This window comes from Gouania willdenowi, chromosome 7 (genome assembly GCF_900634775.1).
Source record: "Gouania willdenowi chromosome 7, fGouWil2.1, whole genome shotgun sequence".
Taxonomy (NCBI): Eukaryota; Metazoa; Chordata; class Actinopteri; order Blenniiformes; family Gobiesocidae; genus Gouania; species Gouania willdenowi.
Genome location: NC_041050.1, coordinates 31,204,741 through 31,227,879, shown reverse-complemented (window position 1 = coordinate 31,227,879; position 23,139 = coordinate 31,204,741). Strand labels below are relative to the sequence as shown.

The window sequence follows — 23,139 nt, the reverse complement described above, 5'->3', positions numbered from 1 at the left end:
GGAAGGTTAAGGATCCTCATTCATCTGATTATAATCATCAACATCTGGTCGTGAGTATAAACATCTGGTCATGAACATACTGAACATATCACATGATACAATTAGGAGCATGGTTTACATAGTCACGTGTTTATGTTTACTCAGTTATGATCTAATTCAGACACTTATTTAGGTATTTGCACCAATAGCAACAAATAATGTCGAAAACTTATCAGCATATCTGCCATATACTACAATACTATTGTGGAGTGTGTACGCTGGATAGAGGGGGGCATGGGCAGCACGAGACATGAAGGCATCTGATTGGTTCCTTCCATTTAAACCGATTGGCAGGGATTGGTCGGAGTCTATATAGAAGGTTTGATTACATATAGACCAGTGGTTCCCAAACTTTTCATAGCTTCGTTCCCCTTCAGACATTTAACCTAAACCCCCTACTACTGCACACTTCAAACACATATTAATGTAATATAATATACAATGTATCCCTACGGTGAAATTTGTCACTGAATTCTAGGGATAATATGTAACAAAAAAAAAAAAAAAAAACTGATATTAGGTAAGCACACAATAAAACATCTTATCCAGAATTATCACTTGATTTATTTAACCAGTTAGCCTAGTGAGAAACAACATATTTTATTTTCGAACCAAACATTTGTTAATTGAACATATAGCAATAATACAACATATTCATCATCCTGAACACAAACTTCACTAGACTTAATGAGAAGAGTATAGTTGAGAGGATGCACACAGTCTGAATCTTAAATTGCTCTCCACACAAAGTATTTTTCTGCGTTTTCTTTTCATGTTTTTCAAAGCGGAAAAATTCACTTTCACACAAGTACGTGGTGGCAGAGGGCATCAAGCATGTTTAGCTAGCGCAAAGCAACGTAGACCTTGCCATATTTTTGCTTTTTTGATGAGATACATAGAGTCAATGTGTAATTTGTGGCAATGCTCTATTAATACTCTAGTTTCCAATGTTGTTATGCTGTTGTTCATTGTTTTAGGACTACTAGTTCACTGCCCGTCAGAAGTATGTATACATATAGTGGGAGGAGCTTAAGTAGAGTTGTCGGTTATTGGCAAATGAGTATGTGTTTGAAGGTTGAACGTACAAAGAGGTGTACATACTCTGTACTCTGTAGTGTTATAAAGGGGTATATTTGCGTGTGCAAAGTAAAATAGAGTGTGCAATTTCCCTGGTTTAATTTTATGGGACATGTGCATGATAAATGGATAAATAAAGTTTGCACCAATGTTTGCTGGACTTAAGCAAATGGATAATAAATGTCATCCCCTGTCCGTAGACCCTCCTTTGGCATGCAAAAACTCAAAACACCCAGTGGGAAAATAAATTACACACAAACATGTCATGTACATCCAAGGAGTGCATTAGGTTATGAACTTGTGCTGACAATATCAGCGTTTACAATGCCATGTTTCGCTGTTCGCTTTAAGCACAGGCACTGCCATTGCCCGCCAATAACTTCCGGGAACTATTTGAGTCTATTTCAAACTTTCGTTGTTGTAACTCTCACCCAAGGTGTGCATTAGGTTATGAACACGTGGTGAAAATATCAGCGTTTATGCTGTGTTCGTGGAGAAATGTGCATGTTTACGCGGACTTTGCAGGCATGTGTTCAAAGTACAGAGCCAGAGACGCCCCTCCCCCCTCATGTCCGGTCTCACTCGCGTTCAAAGTAAAATGAAAATAAACGTTTTGCTACACCAAATAAATCCAAAATAATGGATGCACACACTGCGTCAGGGAGACCATGGCTCAGTGGTAGAGTGGGTTGTCCAGTAACCGAAGGGTTGGGGGTTTAAATCCGAGTCATTGTCGTTGTGTCCTTGGGCAAGCCACATTGCCTTGTATGAATTGTGCATGAATGTTGGTGGTGGTCAGAGGGGCTGTAGGCGCGAAATGGCAGCCACGCCTCTGTCAGTCTGCCCTAGGGCAGCTGTGGCTACATTGTAGCTTACCACCACCGGTATGACTGCGTGAGTGACTGGTGTGAATGAGTAATGGTTTCTGTAACTTGCTTTGAGTCTCTTTGAAGAAAGCGCTATATAAATCCAAGCCATTATCATTATTAAATGTGCTCCACACACACACACACACACACACACACACACGCACGCAGACGTTCTTTGTATTTATAAATAGATTCTCAGGATGGAAGGATAATTTCACCCCGAATAACAAAAAGAGTTTCTTAACAGGATTACGGACTACACCTTTAAGTCCTGAAGTGTTGGCCTTACATTACTTTAAAAGTTTTCTGCCGCAGGCAGGAGGGATGCTTCCACATGCTGAAACAGCAGTCAGTCACAACTCAAACTAAATGCTGTTACACTTACAACTTTCCTCTGCTACTGCACTGCAGGGCATTCATCATCAATGTTTACATTATGGTCAAGCTTTCTACAGAAAGCACCTGCACACACAGCAAGTTCTCTGCCTGTAGGGCAAAAGGATGTTTGTCAACTTCAAGAAGCCTGACAAGTTTTGAACTATATGTGTGTCCTCTGAAGGCTGGAGAACGTAAACTTTAAGACATTAAACTGTGCGCACATTGAGAGAAATGTCAGCACATTTTAGCGCAAACTCCAAAATGAACATGAAACTACGAAAAATGTCACGTAACTCGTACATGTGAGCGTAAAATATGAAAAAGGACGTATTGATCACCTCCAGCGTAGAAAAGAAATTGCTTGGAGTAAAAACAACCTCTCAACAAAGAATGTGGCCTTACCACAAAGTGACACACACACACACACACACACACCCAAATTAAGTATTTGTAATCACATTCATTCACAAGTAGGGGTGGGAACCTCTTACCTTACCTTACCTTACCTTCGAACAGATATATAGAAAACCCATTTCACACAGTTCAACCCAAATACCTTTATCACACCATGCTGTGAACAAAAGTCACCTTTAAATAAGTAGGAGGAGAATGTGTGGTAAACAGTGAGTCAGTCTGACTTAGACGTGTGTAAGGCGCCGGCACCAAATGAAACAGAGGGTCCAGAGCGGATTAAAAAGTGGAATGAATTGGGCCAGTGTAGTGCGGGCAACGTTTCCTCCGTGTGCTGTTAACAAGTTGTCCTCAGAGTGTGCTTGAGTGCATGTTTGTGAATGTGAGAGCATTGGGGGATTGGAGTTCAGTGCTTTGTAGTGTGTGTGTGTGTGTGTGTGTGTGTGTGTGTGTGTGTGTGCGCGATTAACGCTGCATTCTCTGTGATACTGCATTCTTCCTCTGAGAAATTGCCACTACAAGTGTGACTAGTGGTAGTTTCTCCCCTTTTAGATCCAGTGCAGTTACTGAGCTGAATATAGTTCTCTAAGGTCTGTTTCTGTTTAACCAACATTTCCTCTTTGTTTTTTTTTTCTCTGAGCGATAATTTAAAACATCAAAGCATTCAAACCAAAAACATCCGATTTCAGCTCCTTTTTACAGTACATATAAATGTTGAAAGTATGCAGAGGAAATAAAGACAATAGAGTTAATGAGACGTCTTCTTATAGTGGAACCTTTGGATAAACACTCCGTTTAACCAACCCCAAAACAAATTACCTGCGTTTTAATTTCCTCTGAACACATCTGCAAAGGTAAGTCAGGGTGATTAAAATGTAGCATTAAACTGTCTGCCTTTTATTGCTGTGGGCATGTTGCAGCAAATCACGTCACGTCAACAGCATCTGCAGGTCTCAGAATGTACAGTAGGTGAGGAAAGAAGAAGTTGTGCAACACATCCTCATGTCAGTGAAAGGTGAAAAAAACCAAAAAAAAAACCAAAAACACTGCAGGATCTTTAAAAACATGCAAAAGCCTCCAAGCTGAGGCGTATGCTCGTAATCCAAAACTGTGGACACATTTACAGGCAGATGAGCTGAAACAGGTTAAATTTGCCAACGATTACTGATGTTATTTGAGAACTCCTTTTATTTGTTGACATCAAGAGGTATTAGACCTGCTTAAAATAAAATAGCAAATCCAAAAAAAAAAAAGCTGATTTTCACATTAAATGACACAGAAACAGATATTTTAAATTACAAAAACATAGTTATTATATATTTAAAAATATAATTAAGAGAAAACACCAACCCTCTTTTCATAAAATAATTTAAAGCAGAAAAGTATCTGAGGTATGTGCACAGATAAGACATGATCTGCCTGTCATGCCATTATGACTCTGTTTATTTATGCAGAAAAAAACAATGCCTGAGATGGAAAACCATGTGACTGAAAGTAAGTGAACCATATCTCTTTCTTTGGTGCCAATAATACATTCTGAGCTTATAACTTATAACTATTCTAGTCAATGTATGTTTTGATCATTGGATTTTCTGTTCAGAAACAGTTTAAAAAGAAAAAGTGGTCATTTGATTTTCATTTTAAAATGTATAGAAAATTAAGAAATAAGAAAGTCAAGACATCTTTCGTTATGAGGGTCAAGAAGAGATGAATGAAACTTTAAGAACCGGTTGATTTTCACAGTTGGTTTTATTTATTTTTTTAAATTAAAAAAATGGGGGAAAAAAAGCCTGTTTTGATGTGACCGGAAGTTGTTGTTTTCAAAGTAAGAGAGGAAACATTTTAGCACTGCTGTGTAACAGAAGTTGATGATGGACATGGATCAGAGTGTGACTCAGCGAAGTGACGACGATTAAAGAAAAACCTCTTTCACCCCATTCGTGCTCTTACTTTGAAAACAACAACTTCTGATAACATAAAACCAGGCTTTTTGTTTCTTTGTTTGTTTGTGTCTTGTAACATTTCATTAAGTAGCGACTGGAGTTCATTAGGTTTATTCCTTCTCGACCCTGATGAAGAAAAATGTCTTGAATATCAATCTTATTTTTTGAATTTTAAAATGAAAAAAAAAACAAAAAACAAAACAAAAATCTATTCTGAACATCAAACCGATAACCTACAGCTAAAGAATGATCAGCTCAGTCAGCTAAGCAAACGCTGACAGTGCAACATCTCAAGTATCAGCAAGTATCTTGAGTCTCGATCTTTAAACACTAAAGACAAAGTCAAAAACCTTGGTGTTCTGATTGACTCAGATCTTACATTCAGCAGTCAGATCAAATCTATCACAAAAACAACCTTCTACCACCTAAAGAACATCTCCAGAGTGAAAGGTTTAATGACTCAGAAAGATCAGGAGAAACTGGTCCATGCTTTTATCTCCAGCAGACTGGACTATTGTAATGGTCTTCTGACAGGAATCCCCCAAACGACCATCAAACAGCTACAGCTGGTTCAGAACGCTGCAGCTCGGGTCTGAACCAGAACAAAGATGTCAGAACAAGTCTTTACACTGGCTCCCAGTCAGCCTCAGAATAGACTTTAAAGTTCTGCTGCTGGTGTATAAATCTGTGAATGGGTTTGGTCCAGAATACATCAGTGAGATGTTAGTCAGGTATGAACCCAGCAGGTCTCTCAGATCTATGGACACAGGTCAGATAGTGGAGCTCAGAGTTCACAGTAAACATGGTGATGCTGCTTTTAGTTGTTATGCTGCAAAGAAGTGAAACAAACTGCCAGCAGAGCTGAAGTCAGCGTCACATGTGAACATTTTTAAAGTTAAAGGCACTTTTTTTCTCTGCTGCGTATGATTGAGAGAGAGATTTTTGGTCATGTTGTTGATGTAATGTGTTTGTTGATGATTTGAATTGATTTTACTGATTATTTTAAATGTTCTTATTGATTTTAAACAGTTGAATGTTTTATCATGTAAAGCACATTGAGTTGCCTTGTGTATGAAATGCGCTATACAAATAAATTTGAGACTATAGTCCTTTTGTCAATCTCCAAATAATAGAAAATACAAGTGAAATAAAACGTTATATGTAGTGCTATCAGTTAGCACATCATAAACAGTAAAAACACATTTCTGACACCGAACATGTTGCTTTCTCTCTCCTTCAGATAATAATGTTTATCCAGCGTGAGTGCAGCATGTAGCAGTTAGCGCTGTCCGAGTGTCCGCGCTAGCTGTCTGTGCTAGCTGCTACATGCTTAGCATTCAGGTGGTAGCGGAGGCTACAAAGCTCCGGTGATAATGCAAACTCTTTCTTGCACAATGTGCACACAACTCGGCTTTAGTTTAGTTTTCCATCCAGTGTTTTTAAAAGACAAAATGAACGCAAACGGAACTGATATCGCAGTCTGTGCATCAGTATTTTGGGTGTACCGGGAACTTTTGAAGTAATAAAGGTTCTGCGCTGTTTGGAGTGCTAAAAAAAAGAAAAAGATTAATGCCGTTATTTTTTTGGAGCGTTATTTTTTCCTGTAATTAATTAATCGCAATCAACGCGTTAAAGTGACAGCCCCTAGATGAATGATTCCCTTAATAGTGGAAAAAAGTTACACCATGATTTAGAATGTATGTGCTCATACATACAGTACTTGGAAACATTGTAAAGTGACCCTCAGTTAATCTATTACCTATTCACACTGTGATGATTGTCTTAATGTTTAGCTGAATCATGAATCTATGAGGTTTATCTCCACTGTCACAATCATTGTTAAGGAAAGAAGCAAAAAGATCATTTATCTTTACTAGATGATTGAGGTTTAATGGCCAGTTTTATTTGGACCTGTCTGTTGAATCCTCCTGTATAATGAGATTTTTTTTTATTATTATTTAGTGTTTTTCTGATTGATTACACAACAGTGGAAAACATGTTATAGGGCTGGTGTAGGTACCTGATACGATGGCGTAGTTGATAAAACACCTTAAGGCACTGCAGGTGAATAAAAGTCCAGACGTTTTATCCTCTGATTCCCATCCTCAGGTTGGTCGAAGGACACTTGGAATTACAAATGCTTTGAGGTGAGCGTTACACCTGCAACCAGTAGGAGGCATGGATTAATTATTTAAAATATAATTAGAAAACAGCAGAAGCATCCCCATTAAAAATGATGTGTTGGTGTGTTTGGCTGTGCCATGCTGGGTCCAGTGAGTTATAGCTGCCTATACATTCTAATAAGATCTAGTGTTTCCCTTTGACAGTAAAGGCTGTGAACACAACCTGGAGCAGTAGTTCTCTAATTTTTTGGCTCATGTACCCCCATTTCTCTTATTTCTGAGTCCAAGTCCCCCCTTTGTCTGACTACAACATTTTGCTTCTAGAACACTATTTAAAAACAACTATACAGCATAATGATGGATGATGATTTTAAAGAATCTCGTTTTGTAAATAAGTGGAAAGAAACGGTATTTAGTGCAGTGGTTCCCAGCCTCTGTTGGATTGTGACCCCATTATGATATCAAGAATTTCATGCAACCCCAAAGACATTTTTTTTCTTTCTAGAATTAGTTTTTTGATCATGTCTGAGCTCAGATTTATAAATAAAAAAAAAAAAAAAATGTTTTATTGCATTTTAGTTGAACTAGATTTATATTTCATAAAGTGAAAGTATAGAAATCAAGTTGCGTGTGTGTTTTTAAAAAAAATAATAATAAAATAATAATTTAAAAAAAAATCAAAAATCTATTTATTTTTTCAGAGATTTCAGACGACCACACATGGGGTCCCCACCCCAAGGTTGAGTGGCTCCTGAATAGATTTATTCCTATAGTTGTCTGGGATGGGACCAAGATTGACACTTTATTTGTTCATTTTTCACCCCCTGTAGTGCCATTGCGTACCCTCAGGCAGTGTTTCCCAACCAGCGGTACGCGTACCCCTAGGGGTACGTGAGCACATTGCAGGGGGTACGGGGAAAAATTAAGAATTTATTTCCAAGATAATAAAAAATATTCTCAGTCATTTCACGAGTCCATCAATAAAATGATGTTTTTATTTTTTCTAATTTCAACTTTATTATTTTTCTTTAATAACAATATAATCATAATATATTAGTATTGATAATACAAACGTTTACTATAATAATGTTTTCTTACATTTATCATTTTTATTACCTTGAAGGCAACATCGTTTTATGTTTAATTTGAGTTAAATAAGAAGATAATGCCTGAATATTAATTGTTCAATTTAAGAAGATGAAATAAAATGACTTGTGTTGAATATTCAGTTGTGTTATGTTCTAGTTTTGGAGAATCGTGAACACGTATGAGTGAAGGGGTACTCATGGTATGACAGAAAGGCTCAAGGGGTACACAAGACAAGAAAGTGGGAACCACTGCACTAGGGCAGTGGTTCCCAAACGGTGTGCCGTGGCACACTGGTGTGCCATGAGGCAAGTCCGTGTGTGCCGTGGGATTTTGTGACAACCATACATTATTATTGCAATATACAACTACACAAAAATGATTTTTTTTTTTTAATTTACTACTTTGTATGCACTCATTTCATAATACAGAGGCAAACTCTATGCCTAATTTTTTTTTTTTTACGTTTTGTTAATAAATATTTCACGAGTAATATAGTCGTCTTTGTCACATTGTATTTGGCATTAGTAAATAATTATGCACATTTACAGATATTGGACATGATATGAGTGATAACACGTGTTTTAAAGGTGTGTCTTCAGATCTTTACTTGTCCTTTGGTGTACCTTGGGCTCAAAAAGTTTAGGAACCACTGCCCTAGGGCATTGGTTCTCAAACTTCTGACCCAAGTACCCCCGTTCTCTTATTTCTGAATCTATAGACTATAGAGCATAATGATGGAATAAAGAATCTCATTTTGTAATGAAACAGTCTTTAATGCAGTGGTTCCCAACCTTGTTTGGATCGTGACCCCATTTTGATATCAAGATTTTTTTTTCAAGACATTTTTTCACAAATTAGTTTTCTAATTATGTTTGAGCTCAGATATTTTTGTAACTGCATTTTAGTTGAACTAGAGTGAAAGGACAGAAACACTGTGTTGGTTTTTAAGAAAAATTCAGAAACTTTAGGCAGCCCCATATGGGGTCCCGACCCCAAGGTTGAAAAACATTTATTTAGTTGCTCTAGATTTATTAACATAATAGTTTTTATAATTTCCGGTCATCTCATGCCTGGGGTGGGACCAAGATTGACACTTTATTTGTTAATTTTCTACTCTCTCTCTCACAAGTACCCCCTGTAGTGCCATCGCGTACCCCTATTGGAGAAACTTTGCCCTAGAGGTACACGTACCCCCATTTGAGAATCACTGACTTAGAGGATGAGCCCGGGGAACATGTTTTGTGCTTTAGCAACTCTCTGCAGTGTCTGTAGATCATCAGTGCCCCTCCGTACTCTTTATTTCTGAACTCCACCTCCACAGAAAACTAAAGATGCACCACTTGCTGAACAAATAGGGCAGTCCTTAAACGAAAACATGAAACCAGGTTGAGCAGGTTTTCCTCCGCTTATCTCCTTGTGTGACCTTTACGACTGAGAGCGAGTTCAAACGAATGTTTATTCTGTGCTGTCAGTTCATGTCAGCAATTTATGAACAACTGTCACACCGACATCGCTCGATTCAACCTGCAGTGGGGGAGCAGGAGGGTAATTAACCTTAACACAACTGCAGGGGGAGGTGATGTCAGGGCAATTGTAGATTTTATTATATATTTATCTGTGTCACCGTTTGATGAAAGGCCTGCAGCCATGGTAACTCTTGATATTCCTGCAGACTGAAAAAAAAAAAAAAAAAAATGCATGACGCACTCTTCAGCGTAGATGCTCCAGGACAGGGGTGTCAAACTCCAGTCATCAAGGGCTGGATTCCTGAGACCTTTACATGTGTCCCTACTCAATCACACCTGGTGGAGACTAATGTGTGATGACGAGTAATTAATTTGATTCAGGTGTGTTGGCGCAGGGACACATCTAAAAGTCTGAGGAATCCGGCCGTCGAGGGCTGGAGTTTGACAACCGTGATCTGGAGTAAACAAGGAGAACTTGTTATTCTTTCAAACTATTTTTTGAAAACTAACTGTATTACTTCAGTATGAGAAATTGCACTCATAAATTAAAAAAAATAATAATAAGGGGATGTTTGGGCATGCTACAGTCTTAGTTACATACCTGTGTACAGTAATCTGAAGTTTCATCTCTTTCTTTTCAAATCACTATTTTTAAATGCAAGAAAACGCAACATTGTGTCTGTGTTACTTTTGACTAAAAACGTTCCTCATAATTTTACGAGGAATATTATTTTTGTTGTTATTTCTTTATTTTTTGTTTGTCTTATGTAAAGCGGCTTTGAGTTTGCAAAAAAATTGCTGTGTAGAATTTATCAATATTATTATTATTTTTCGTACAGTAAAAAAATTATGACTAATTCCAAAAAAGTAAATGTGATGGAAAACTATATCAAAATAAATTGATATTTTCTCTAACTAATACAAATGAAACTATAGAGGGGGTAAGTCATCCAATAGGAAGTAAGCTGATTACGTTTGATTTAATTTGGTTGGGGCATTCTTTAATTACACAACTGACTTCTAACAATACACAAACAAATACTATGGTTTATATGTTAGTCGACTAAACTCTTAATGTCATTTAGTTGACTAAAACTTCAACTGAAATAGTCCTGATGGCTACATTTTGACCAAAACTAGTTGCATATTACTAAAACTAAACCAAAATGTGCTGCTAATCACCATTTTGTGTGTGTGTGTGTGTGTGTGTGTGTGTGTGTGGTCTGCAAAGCCAGAAATCAGACCTGAGGAATTGTGAGATTGTGTGCTAAATGCAGGGTGTTATTGGGCTCGTGGCTTAGCAAGTGTGTGCACACATGCTAACAACAAACCCGTGTTATTGCAGAAAAGCAGTGAGATCTTACCGTGAGGAGCAGGGAACCCGTCGTTATCTCCGCTCTGCAGGCCTGTTGCATTGCTGCAGAGACAGAGAAAGAAAAGGGCAGGGAAACATGTCACTATAACATGAGGATGAGTTTCAAAAAGATGCCTCCAAGGTGTCGGCTGACAAAAAGAGACAAGGAGAAGGTTTTAAGCCCTGAAATAACTTTGATGGGGTCACTGAGGGTATATGGTAGCGTTTGCAGGACAGAACTAAAGCAGGGGTCATCAACACTGTGCCCGTGGGCTCCAGGTAGCCCACATGGACCATGTGAGGGGCCCTTAGGAGCTCTAGTCACCAGTGAGCTCCATCTAAAAACTGATTGATTTTCTAGGATTCAAACTCACAAAGATAAATACATATGACAGATGTAGTGAGTAAAGTTAAATACTGCTGCACGTGATCAACTTTAGCATTCACATAGCCATCTTTAAATGTTTTTTTCACTGAAACATTGTGACAAATGTTTTTAAATGCAGCAGATTTGGTGTTTGGGTTGTGGTATGTTATATACAGGGTTCCTACAGCTTCAGTCAAATTAAATTCAAGACTTTTTATTTCAACTTGAAATTAAATTTACACAAGCATGAAACAAAAATACACAAAAAAACACACTAAAATAATCAAAATCACTCCAAAAACACACAACATGACTACAAAAGTAGCCAGAAATCTATAAAAAAACAACAAAAACACAAAAACCCATTAAGAAAAATCGACGTTGGATGGGCAATTTTGGTCAAATTTACATTTCCCCATGTTGTTTTTAGTTGCTACAAGCATGATGCGCATCTGCACAGAGTCCCACTGCAACTGCGTCACTGATTTGTAGTTAATTCTGCTGATGTGATTGCGCAATGTTACGGTAAATTATAAAAAATTTTAATAACAAATTTCACCATTCAGTTTAAAATGTGAGATTAATTACAATAATAAAATCATACTTATTATATGTTAAAATGTAAGACTTTTGAAACATTGATTTAAGACATTTTAATGACAATTAATGCCTTATTTTTAGATTCATTTAAGACTTTTTAAGGATCTGCTGGAAGCCGGTAAATATAATATCATATAAATATATTATATTATATGTATATATTCATCCTTTATCCTTTATATCTATGAATATTATTATTGTTTCTGTTTTGTTTTTTGTTCTTTTTCTGTTCTTCCAACTACCAAGTTACATTTCTTCTGATTTCTGATAAAAAAATAAAAAAAAATTTAAAACACAAGGTGGATTTTACACATTTTACATGTATTAAGATTAGTTAAAAGTTTGTTTGTAGCAAGTAAAAATAGCAACATGGGGGTTTTGTATGAAATATAGACAATTAAACAAGTGAATAAATTAGGAGAAATAAAGTGTTGCATGATGAAACTTGAAGCCTTCCATATGAATCATCTGACCCTCTAAATAAAGTGAAACCGTGAAAATGTAGAATTTAAACAGGTAGCCTACGGATTATATTAGTTTCAGACAGGTTGACCACCGAGCTCTAGGTGTTCACACAACTAGTGATTTAGATGGAAAGTGGAACAGGTTCAACAAATGAAAAGAAAAGGAGAGAGAGAGAGAAATGTCACATTAAAGCAGAAACACATACCTGGGAATCTCCTGCAGGACTTTCTCCAGATACTCTTGGAAAAAGTGTGAGGAACAGTTTGGTGGGGTTTTCATGGGTCCCTGGAGGTAGTGCGCGTCACGGGAGGGGGGCTTTGGACCGGGATGGTTTCTCTGGAGGATGAAGCTGCCATTACTTTAGCTCTACCCGCTGCCAGAGGCTCCGGAACATCTCAGCCTCAGCCTCAGCATCGGAGCTTTGCCTCGGAGAACAGCGCAGCGCACTGCCCTCCCGACCTGGTCATGTGACCCAGACTTATCAAGGAAGCCTATGCGTGCGTGCGTGTGCGTGCGTGTGCGTGTGTTTGTGTGTGTGTTGCTGCAGAGGAGGAGGTTTACTACAGAGACGATCAAAGTAAATGAGCGATGATTCAACAACCAGCTGTTTCCACATGTGCACATTACACGCTGGGAAAAAAGCACGCGTTTTTATTTCCCTGGTTTGATGTCAAAAATGGCCTTTATTGGAAGAACATTATGTTTTTGGTTGTTGTTTTTTTTTTAATATAATTGGAGAAATTATCCCTTAAATCCCATGTGTCAAACTCAAGGCCCGGGGACCAAATCCGGTCCTTTGGAGCATCCTATTCGGCCCGCAGAAGAAAATAAGAACGACAGAGAAAATATGAATCATTGTGGAAATGAAACATTATTTACGGACACTCACAGTTTTCCCTGTGCTTATATCACATGATCGCAGTCATTTTTTATGTTAAACTCAATGATTCTTACAAAATCCTTCAATTTTCCTCAAATTATTACATAATAATGCCCTTGATTAAATAGAAATCAGTCACAAAACCTAGGAAATTTAAAGTTAGGATCCTGTTGGCACTGTTATCTGTCACTTAATGCTTGGATATTGTCAGTTTCTTACATATTTTATGTATATGCAGATATGCAAACTTGTGCACAATGTTGAAATTACTCGTTTTCCCACATATAATCTGAGGCCCACTTGGAGTTGGAACTGGTCACTTTTTGGCCCTTGACCTAAAATGAGTTTGACACCGCTGCCTTAAATCGACTCCATCAGATCCACAAAGATAACTTTAAGATCTCTGGAACACATGTTGATATAATGCATGTTAAGACATTGTCATTCGCTGCAGTTGTATATTTATTTTCAGACAATACAGTTTAAACTACAGCACTCAGGGAGCACAAACCTCCACCAGCACCAAATATTCTCAGTTATCTGGATCACTGATCGTTCACACTTTAAAGGTGCAAAGTCACCAGCAGGAGGTGCTGTAGAACCAACTCAAAGAGCTGAACATAAGGAATCATTGATTTTTTTTTAAACTGCTCTGAAATCAGAATATTGATCCAGATCAATAGTTCCTCTTAATTTTGGATAATTTCTCAAATTTACATAAAAATCCAACTATTAGGTTTTTAGATTGGTCACAGACAAATAAACGCCAGCAGAAACCAAACCACTTTGGCTATTTTTCACCCATCTCCATTTGTTCTAAGAACCTCAAAAACATAGTATTTGAGGTTTATTTTCCCAAACTCGCCTGTTTTCCAGAGTTTTAGCCTCTGAAAAGTCACTTACTGAGCAACTCTACACAAACAGGCTGATTTGCGGCCTACTTATGCATATTCATGAATGGGCGTGTCTATAGATGGGACACTGACTTCCTAATCCTCGCAGTGACGTAGGGCCAGAGGATGCCCCGCCCCCTCCCACCCACTACGTAGCTGAGCTCATGCTGCTTTATAAACACGAGACAGAGCGTGGAGGCGGGGCGTTCGCTGGTACATACATAGACTGTAGAAAATACATACATAGCACTGAGCGAAAAACGCTGAAATGCTCACCTTCATGGGCGTGTCTGTTTACATGTCAATCATGGCAGAGAGCTTCCTGGAGGCGTGGCTTCTCCAGCTCAGTGCCACATCCAATTTGTCATCAAATTGGGGACGCGTCATCAAATTGGAGCGAGGTGTTTGAGCTCACCCTGCAGTAAGAAATTAGCAAATCACCCTCTAACTAACGATTGAGGGAATCAATGAAAAAAACACACTTTGGGCATGTGTATGAAGCCCTAATAGCACTTTATGATGTTTAAAGCACAGAAAAGTTAAACTAGCTTAACATGGACCCTTTAACAGAAGTTGTACGTATAACTAAAAAACTAATTATAATGTATTTCAGCCTGGTAAGGGTTACCATGACATCAACCATAATGATGCAGCACTGTCTCCCAGACCTCAGGACAGAAAAGCCTATCTTTATGAAGTTTGAAATCATTTTATTAAATAATTGAACAAAGGCCTCCACAAATGTTAAAATAAGTTCATTATGTGCTGTTAGATTCATGAGTAAACAAATAACTAACACAAACTGTCCACTTTTTTTGAAATATGAAGTGAACTTGACCGAAGCGGAAGATTTTAAAACCACCACAGGTCCTTCAATAGGTTCGTTTTTTACAGTTGAATCTCTCCATCAGTCCCGTTTTCTTCAAGATGCGATCTTGTGAACAGCAACCGTGATGGTCCCGTGACTCCTCACCAAAATGTTCCTGCAAATCAAAAATGGCAAAAAAAAGAAAAACGAGAAGCTATTAATAATTAAAAAAAATATGTGTTTTCTAACAAAGTATTAAAAAATGTGTTTGTACATTTTAATTTGGATGCAATGTGTAACTTTGAATACAATCTTTCACCTAAAGTCTAAGTTGATTATAACAGTTACAATGTGTTTCACACGAGTTACAAAAGCCAAACACTTCCTCTGTCACACCTCAGTTGGATTTACCCCATGCAGAGGATGAGCAGCTCTACTTTGAGCTCCTCACTCTGTCCTACAGTGCCAGGCTACCTACCTATGCTGCAAAAGAAGCTCCTCTAATCTGATTTTATCTGGGATCTCATTCTCTCTGTAATGACGCCAAAGTTCTGCAGCTAAAGTAGCAGCAGAGGCGCCGATCGATCGCTAAACATCAATGGGTCCAGGTTTTATTCATGAGTTAGAGGCAGAGGGAAGGTGGGACTGGTGGGATGCTGGGGAAAGAAGCTGCAGCGATGCAAGCGCTGAACTAGAATGACAAGGTGACTGGGAGTGGTGACGCATAAGGAGAACACATTGTTATTATGGGCCATGGTGACTTTGAACATTACACTAATGACGTCTAACAGAGGTGAGGCTCCTTGTCCTCAGTAGCTGTTTAGAGAAACTCAGGTATTATGTGACTAAAGTCTAGAACAAGCAGCGTATTGTAATGAAACCTGCGTGCATGAAGACTAAAGCTATTATCTTATCAACAACTTCATTATAAATTTAAAAAGTTTCATTTTTTTTTTTTTTTGTCTTCACATGCTGTCAAAGGACAACACTACAAGAAGTGCAATCTTTTTTAGACAGCAATGCATTTATTTATTTTTTTGTTATTGCAATTAATTAAATTGCATTATTTTATTGCATAATTCCCGAATGGAGAGGCACTTCCCTATCCCCTGTGTGAATGTGTGTGTTTAGTGAATGTATGAGGTGCAATATATGTGTATGTGGTGCAAATAGATCCGGAGGGTGGAAGTGGCAGTCGCACCCTCCGGGTGGTGGTGTGTTGAGATGCGATTAAAATTGGAGGGATTGATAGGGCAATTTGAGGTGGGAATGCCGCCCCCCGCGCCACTACTCAGTAGCACAGGCGGAGGCACGCTCCACCCTCAGCCACCACCATCCAGCCCCCCAAGGGTTGGGTATGGGTGTGTGGTGCACCAGTGAGTGAAGTGAAGTGAGGTGTTCGATTTAGGAGGCCTGTCTGGTGCGAGCCCGGCCCGTCCACATGGTGGGCCACCGGAGAATGAAAAAGTGTTTCTGCCTGAAGCACCTCATCATGTCCTTATTCAGGGTTCAAGGTCACCTATAACAAGAACACAGTTCTTCTGGAACTCTGCAGCTTCTGACAGTGGTGAAGCATCAGCAGCGTCTCCATAGCGCCCCCAGCTGGCTGCTCATGTATAGCTTCTGATTAGTTAAAGCTGCTAGAGGCTAATTATTATTTTATCAGATACAGACAGCGTAGGCCTCATAGATCAATGAATCAATGAATCAAAGATCATTTTTTGTGCATTGTGGGATGTGGAGTCCTGCAGATAGATACGTAGAAGTTTTGTTTTGTTTTTTACTTCATCCTCACTGCAATTTTGTTATTTCAAGTTTCATACATTATGCTGTCATTAACTATCATTAGCATTAATAAGGTGTCATGAAGGCTGTCATTAAGTGTCGTTCGCTGAATTATGACACCTTTAGAAATATGTTGGCATTTTTTGGATTGGGTGGAGGGATCTAGTGTAGGGCCCAATAAAATACCTTTTATTCTTTTTCCACTTAAATTTTTTTAATAGAAATATTGATCTTTTTTTTCTTTCTTTTTTTTTTTTTTTTAGAAAACATTAATCTAACTCCTGTGAGGAAACAATAACAAATACTAACAAATAAAAAAAGTCCATAATTAAACAAAAATGTATGTCAACTAATGAGCGCTCCCCAAAAACATTTGGCCATTAAAAAAAATGGTTTGTTTCATGCCGATTCTGACCATTTCCGCTTTTAACCGTTTTCATTGGTCGATTCCGTCCGCGATTCCGTTAACGTGAATTTCATAGACCCCTAAAGTGGGGTTAGAGGTGTAAAGAGGACTGATAAATTCTACTCAAGGTAGAAGTATTGTTAGTTGATTGAAATTGTACTCAAGTACAAGTAAAAAGTAGCTCAATTAAATAGTACTTAAAGTAAAAGTTACAGTACTAGTTACTTTCACCCCCCACATTTATTTTTGGTAATAAATCTTGCCACGGTTCCCTTGCATACAGTAAACATCTCATGTATAAACTTAAAAAGGAAGAGACCAAATGTTGCACAATTGGAACTTAATTTATTTTCCACAAAGGCATCTGTATAAAATAAAAGGTTTGTCAAAATGTATTATTATTTTTTTCAATAAAATTACACAAATTCATTCAAATCAAAGTTTAAAAAAAAAAATGTTCAGGCTCCAAGTATAGCTACATTTATGAACTCTGAAACTGAGAAAATAACCAGCATTCATTGCGGTTTTTTTTGCCGTGCATTAAGTTTAATCTGATTGGTCGGCTATGATGTGATGCATTTGATTGTTGTCTGGTCATTTAATTTATTGTAGTTTCACAATGTTTGTTGATCATTTTAAAACAAAAAAATAATAATTTACTAGAAATGTAACAAATTACTTTACTTCTTTTAAAACATACTTTAGTACAAGTAAAATGACTGATTTAGAAATATACTCAAAAAAGTACAAGTACCCATAAAAGCAACTCAATTCCAGTAACGTGAGTACTTGTAATCTATTACTTTCACCTCTGAGTACGGTTAGGGTAACGAACGACACTTAATGACAGCCTTCATGACACTTTATTTATTAAAATCATTGTTGAGTGGTTTCCTATTAGAAATAAAGCAGTGAAATCAGTAACACTGTGTTGCATTGTTCTCCCGGTTCACCAGGAGATATACATGTAGTTTTTAACAAGCAGACAGAAGTATAAACTCTGACCACACCATGTCACATAGCCTCCTGTAGGTGGCAGCACAGACTTCTTTGTCCAACTCCAGTGCAGCCAAATGATCTACAGTCTTTTATTTTGGATCTCTTTCAAATGTTCCTTCCAAGAACTATTGATTACCTCGTATATCCATTAAAGCTCCCACGGACACACATAACTTCACTGAGACAAATAGAAAAGTGCAGGGATATAAATCAGCGAAGACTAAGGGGAGAGCTTTGTCTCAAAAATATTCACAAATATATCCACAATTTTCACCTGTATTTTTCTTTTTTCAGATTTTCATGTTTTTTTAGATTTTCACATGTTATTTTCTCTCTCTCTCTTTTTTTAGATTTTCATGTTTTTTTTATTTTCACATGTTTTTTTTCTCTCTCTCGCTCTTTTTTTTTAGATTTTCACATGTTTTTTTAAGATTTGCACTTGTTTTTTTTTGTTTTTTAGATTTTACATGTATTTTCTTTAGATTTTCGTATGTATTTTTCAGATTTTTGCATGTCTTTTTTAGATTTTCACGTGTTTTTTTTTTTTTTTTTCTCAGAAACGTCAACACAAATTACACGTGAAAATAATGACACATGTAAAAATTGTGGATATATAGTATTTCTGAACATATTTGAGACAAACCTCTCCCCATAAAAGACAACCACGTGTGTGCGTGCTCACCCAGACTCTGACTCCAGACACACAGTAGGAGAATCTGTAGGATCTTTGGTGAGAGCTGCAGCTTGTTTGGCCAAAACAGAAACAACGCCACCGTGTTGATCAGTCAACGAGCCTCGGCCTGGAATAAGAATAGTGTGTGAGATAAATCAGTACATTAACTAAACACTGACACAAATGCTAATTAAAAATGTATCATGTGAGTGCATGTTAATATCTAAGGCTGTATGAAGTTCAGATTAAATTAAGCTAAAATTAGAATTTGGGGTCTCCTGATGCAACTTTCACACGTCCGATACAATATTGATACTACAGCCTTGTGTATTGCAAAAATAATAGTCCACTACAACATAAACACATGCTTTTGTGATTTATTCACACATGTGGAATGTTAGAAAAGGCTTGATCAAGTGATATTTTTCAATCAGAGAATAATATTTAGCAAGAGTAGGTATGAGAAAAACAGGCTTATTTATTATTAACCAATGGGTTAAATATATTTTTACCTTAAATAGAAAAATAGAAGAATATGATACCATTGAATAAAATAAAATAAAAAATTAGAAGACCCTGAAAAATAATCTCAAAATCAAAAAGACACACATGAGATTTTAGATGTTGGTCGACATAATCCACTCATATTTCTGCTCATATCGGACAGATGTCAAAACCAGATCAACAAACCCATAGTTAAAATAATTTATTATTAAATTGACTTTTGCGTCACTGCTTCCAACCATAATAAATGTATTAATTTCATCGTTGGAGAAACAAAATTTTCAAAATTGTGTTTAAATTAGAATTGTTTTATATTTAAATCTCTACAACTCAAGGTGTCCCAGTCATGCATACTTTCACCCGTAAAGTCAACTTTGAAATTCCAATGACTTTAAAAAACGTACATAATTCTGGTTTGAGGTACGGAAGCGAAAACCTCCCATAAATAATAATACATGACTTCATGATCATACCCAGTGAAGGCTGTGCAGACTCACTGTTCTGAAACACAAATAAACTACATTGTGTACCTGACTGCACTGCTTTAAGTCATTGTGAAAAGATAAATGTGGCCCAATAGGGTCAACATTCAATGGTTTTAAGTGGGAAAATGTTTTGGTTTTTTTTCCAAAAAATAAAAAAACTTAACCCAGCTGAATAGTGCCTGTGAACCATATGTTTGATAGCCCTGTAGTAGAGGCTCACTCTTAGTTTCTGTAATGCTTTCCTTTAATAGACACTTTCTGCATGAAAAATCTGTAGCAGGGCCAGTATAAGATAGTTAAGATTTTTAATATCATAAAGGAAATGTCTCATAAAAGATGACGTTGCCGGACCTTTTCTACATAAGCGTAATGCGCCTGTGTTGTCAGGATGACCGAGTGGTCTAAGGCGCCTGACTTAATGGTTCTTCCTTCCGCTGCCGTGGGTTCGAATCCCACTTTTGACATATGTTTTATTAATTTTAACATAATTGTCACGGCAAATCCCACCTTTGAAACTACAAATACAAAAAAAAACATTTTAGGGTATTTACTAGGTTAGGGCAAAATACAAGTGTAAGTGGAGTAGCTAAAAATAAATATGAGCTAAAATAAAACTGACGGAACTTTAAGTCACGCGGTGCACCTATCCCGTGACCGAAACTGGCCAATGAGGGCGCTGCGTATGAATGGACTGCCAACACGTATAACGTACTGATGGCCACTGCCACTCATAAACAACCTCAAAATGCAAACCTGTAATCATTTCATCTATTCAGTTGAATCAGGCTCAACGACTTAATTGTGGATCAATTCAAATAATAAGTGTCTGTAACAGTAGCTAGGGAAGAGTTTTGGAGTGACACACTCAGCTTTGTACTTTCACATTTAACTTTAGAGATAAATATCTAGTGTCCTATGGCAGCTCGTCTAAAATAAATCACCCATAACCACAATTAAGATGCATTTTCTTTTAAAAACCGAGTGAATCCATCGGGGTTGTGTTGGTGTCTTACAGCCGAGGTTGTGTCCCTGTTGGTCGGTGCACAGCACTCCCACCACCGCGGGGTTCTTCATGCTGTCAGACAGAGATAAATGATATTTAAGCTCCCAAACCACAAATATAAACCCTGTAGCACCGTGGCGCAAACTTACGTATCATCAAGATGATGCTCGAGGGTTGACTCCATATTTGACACCGTTAATGAAGAGAAAAACGGGTTTTAAAGAGTGACGACCTGCAGTTGTTGTTGTTGTCCGCTTCCGGTTTGGTCCGAGTCAGCTGATGATGATCTACGGGTCCCTGCGAAGACCAAACCATTGCAAAGCGGTGATGTCATGAGTGGTGAGGTAAGGACTCACCGTGAGTCGGATGTACTAATTTATTAACCTAAAATAGAAGCTAATATATCAGTTTTGACCTTAATATAAACTTGTAATTGTTTAAAAAGATTTTAATCATGCTTCGCTTAATTCCATACTGTTCAACAAAACGATAGCAAGAAAAACATCCAAAATATTCAATATAAAGTCGCATTAGATATGTTTTTTAAATCAAAATGTTTTGTGGCTAATTTCTCTCTTTCTTTTTCATCAAAATTGAAAATGATGTATAATCTTAATTTTATTTGTGTATGAAGTCCATAAGCCTAACTACATTATACTGTTACAGACAGTTGTTGGTTAGAAATTTAATAATAATAAAAAAAAAAGAGTAATGTTAACAACATTAATCATTTTAGTGAAATTTATCTCTGCATTTTCGCCCATTTTCCCCGAGGGATAGCAGTGGCTGCATACTCTAGTTGGAGGTGCCTGAGAATTCATTTTGAGGGTTAAAGCTGCAGTTTGTAGAAGTGTGAGGCTTGTGTAGAAACAACCACACTCCACCCTCCCCTCCCTCTTTCAAAACGTATCATCCCTTACCAGTATCCTCGTAAACGTGCACAACTGTCGAGCTCTTAACGACTTTATCTCATGTCATTGGAGAGTTATCAGATGTTTTGGAGACATGAAAGCATGTATCACTCACTGCTGGCAGGACAGTAAGAGGCTCACAGCCGTTGATCCGCCTCCTGTTCCCAGCTGCATAGCAGACAGACAAACACTCCACGTCCACGCTGTAAATGATTGTACATGTTCTCTCCACCTTGGACATCGTCTCTTAGTATTACAGGTGATTTGTCCAGTCTGTTATCACTCTCCCTTTGACTCAGTATGTAAGGCAGACTGCGCACGACCCCCTTTCAGTCCGCGCGTTGTCTGCCCCACATACTCGACCCAACATACCGAGTCAGAGGGACCTCCGCGGAGTCCGTTCCGCCCTAACACGTTTGTGCCTTTAGACTGTTGCTTCTCCACTATAAAGCCAAGTGAAGGAGCAGAGATTCACTGTCCACTCTGTAAGAGGTCATACTTGTTGCCTATCGCAGATACCACGGCACGCCCTTCTTTGTAACTACAGGAACAGTGAATCTATTCCCTGAGTGTCTTTGCCACTCCTCCCAGAATCTGGAAGCACATGCTATGGAACCCCCTGTTGAGAACCACATGGCCTCTTGTTGCCTCTGATCAAGTAGAACAATGGAACATGACTAAAATAAACTCAAAATTGTTTGATACAATGTCAAAATGCAAATTTTACACTGTCGTTAACTCTCTTTATTCACAAGAACTCAAGGAATTCTTAAAATAAGGTCATATACAGTCAATATGCTCTTTAAGTGTTTTTTTAAAGAATATCTCATTTCACTTTATAACTCAGAACACTTTGGATTTCAATTTGCCCAAAGGTGATTATTGATTTTTGACCAAATGACGCCAAAAAAACTTACATTCTGCAGCATTAAGGCTCATGGTCTTGCTGAGGGATCCATAGTGATGGTGACCATGCCCACCGTAGATATATAGTGTTTTATGACTCTGAGTGAGTCCCTATGTGTGTGGACTATTAGTGTATGTACAAATGGCAACTAAAATGTTTGATCCTTATATCTATTTTCGCTGGATTCGAACTCGTCACCTCCTGCCCTCCAGCCTCTAGTCCAATACTCCTCTCACTGAAGACTAAGAGTGCTTCAACGCTTGTGATTCTATTTACGCTGTGATGCAATTTGCAGACGTCACACCCTCTGTAAGTTAACCTTGTTGGCTCCGTACATTGTGATGACGCAGGATGTGTCAGCAACAGTGTTTCTGACAGTAGCTGTTGTTGGTGTGTGATGGTGTTACTTACCAACATACCACGCCATAAAGGCATTTCCTGTTCATCATTGTTCACTGTTTAGCTGCAATACAGACCTAATATATCAACGGGTCAGCTCGGGAAGAAATGCATAAGTTCAGGGACCATTTTATACAAAGTTAAATCCTCTAAAGGGGCTAAATGTAATTACAGTGATATATGTTTCCTGTTATCTTTGGTGCAGTAAATTCTACATTTCATTCTAATCAGCATTGCTTTGCTTTTTATGAAACACGCTGTTAACCGTCTCATATTTCTGGATGGATGGACAGAAAGCATCAGAA

General features: G+C 37.8%; 2 protein-coding genes across 2 annotated transcripts in view; both read right to left on the bottom strand.

The window, feature by feature from the left end:
• Positions 1-12,987, bottom strand: part of slc16a4 (solute carrier family 16 member 4) — a 28,350-nt gene extending 15,363 nt beyond the window's left edge. The window contains exons 1-3 of the mRNA XM_028451917.1: positions 12,387-12,987; positions 10,760-10,812; positions 6,738-6,877 (exon numbers count right to left, since the gene is read on the bottom strand). The gene's annotated coding sequence lies outside the window, so the exon portion shown is untranslated. The remainder of the gene's footprint in view (positions 1-6,737; positions 6,878-10,759; positions 10,813-12,386) is intronic.
• Positions 12,988-14,643: 1,656 nt separating this feature from the next.
• Positions 14,644-20,903, bottom strand: lamtor5 (late endosomal/lysosomal adaptor, MAPK and MTOR activator 5). The gene is made up of 4 exons (XM_028453461.1): positions 20,767-20,903; positions 20,628-20,689; positions 18,635-18,752; positions 14,644-14,937 (listed from the first exon to the last, which is right to left on the bottom strand). Exons 1-4 carry the CDS (start codon positions 20,799-20,801, stop codon positions 14,877-14,879), a joined length of 276 nt encoding a protein of 91 aa, XP_028309262.1. The 5' UTR covers positions 20,802-20,903; the 3' UTR covers positions 14,644-14,876.
• Positions 20,904-23,139: the final 2,236 nt, after the last annotated feature.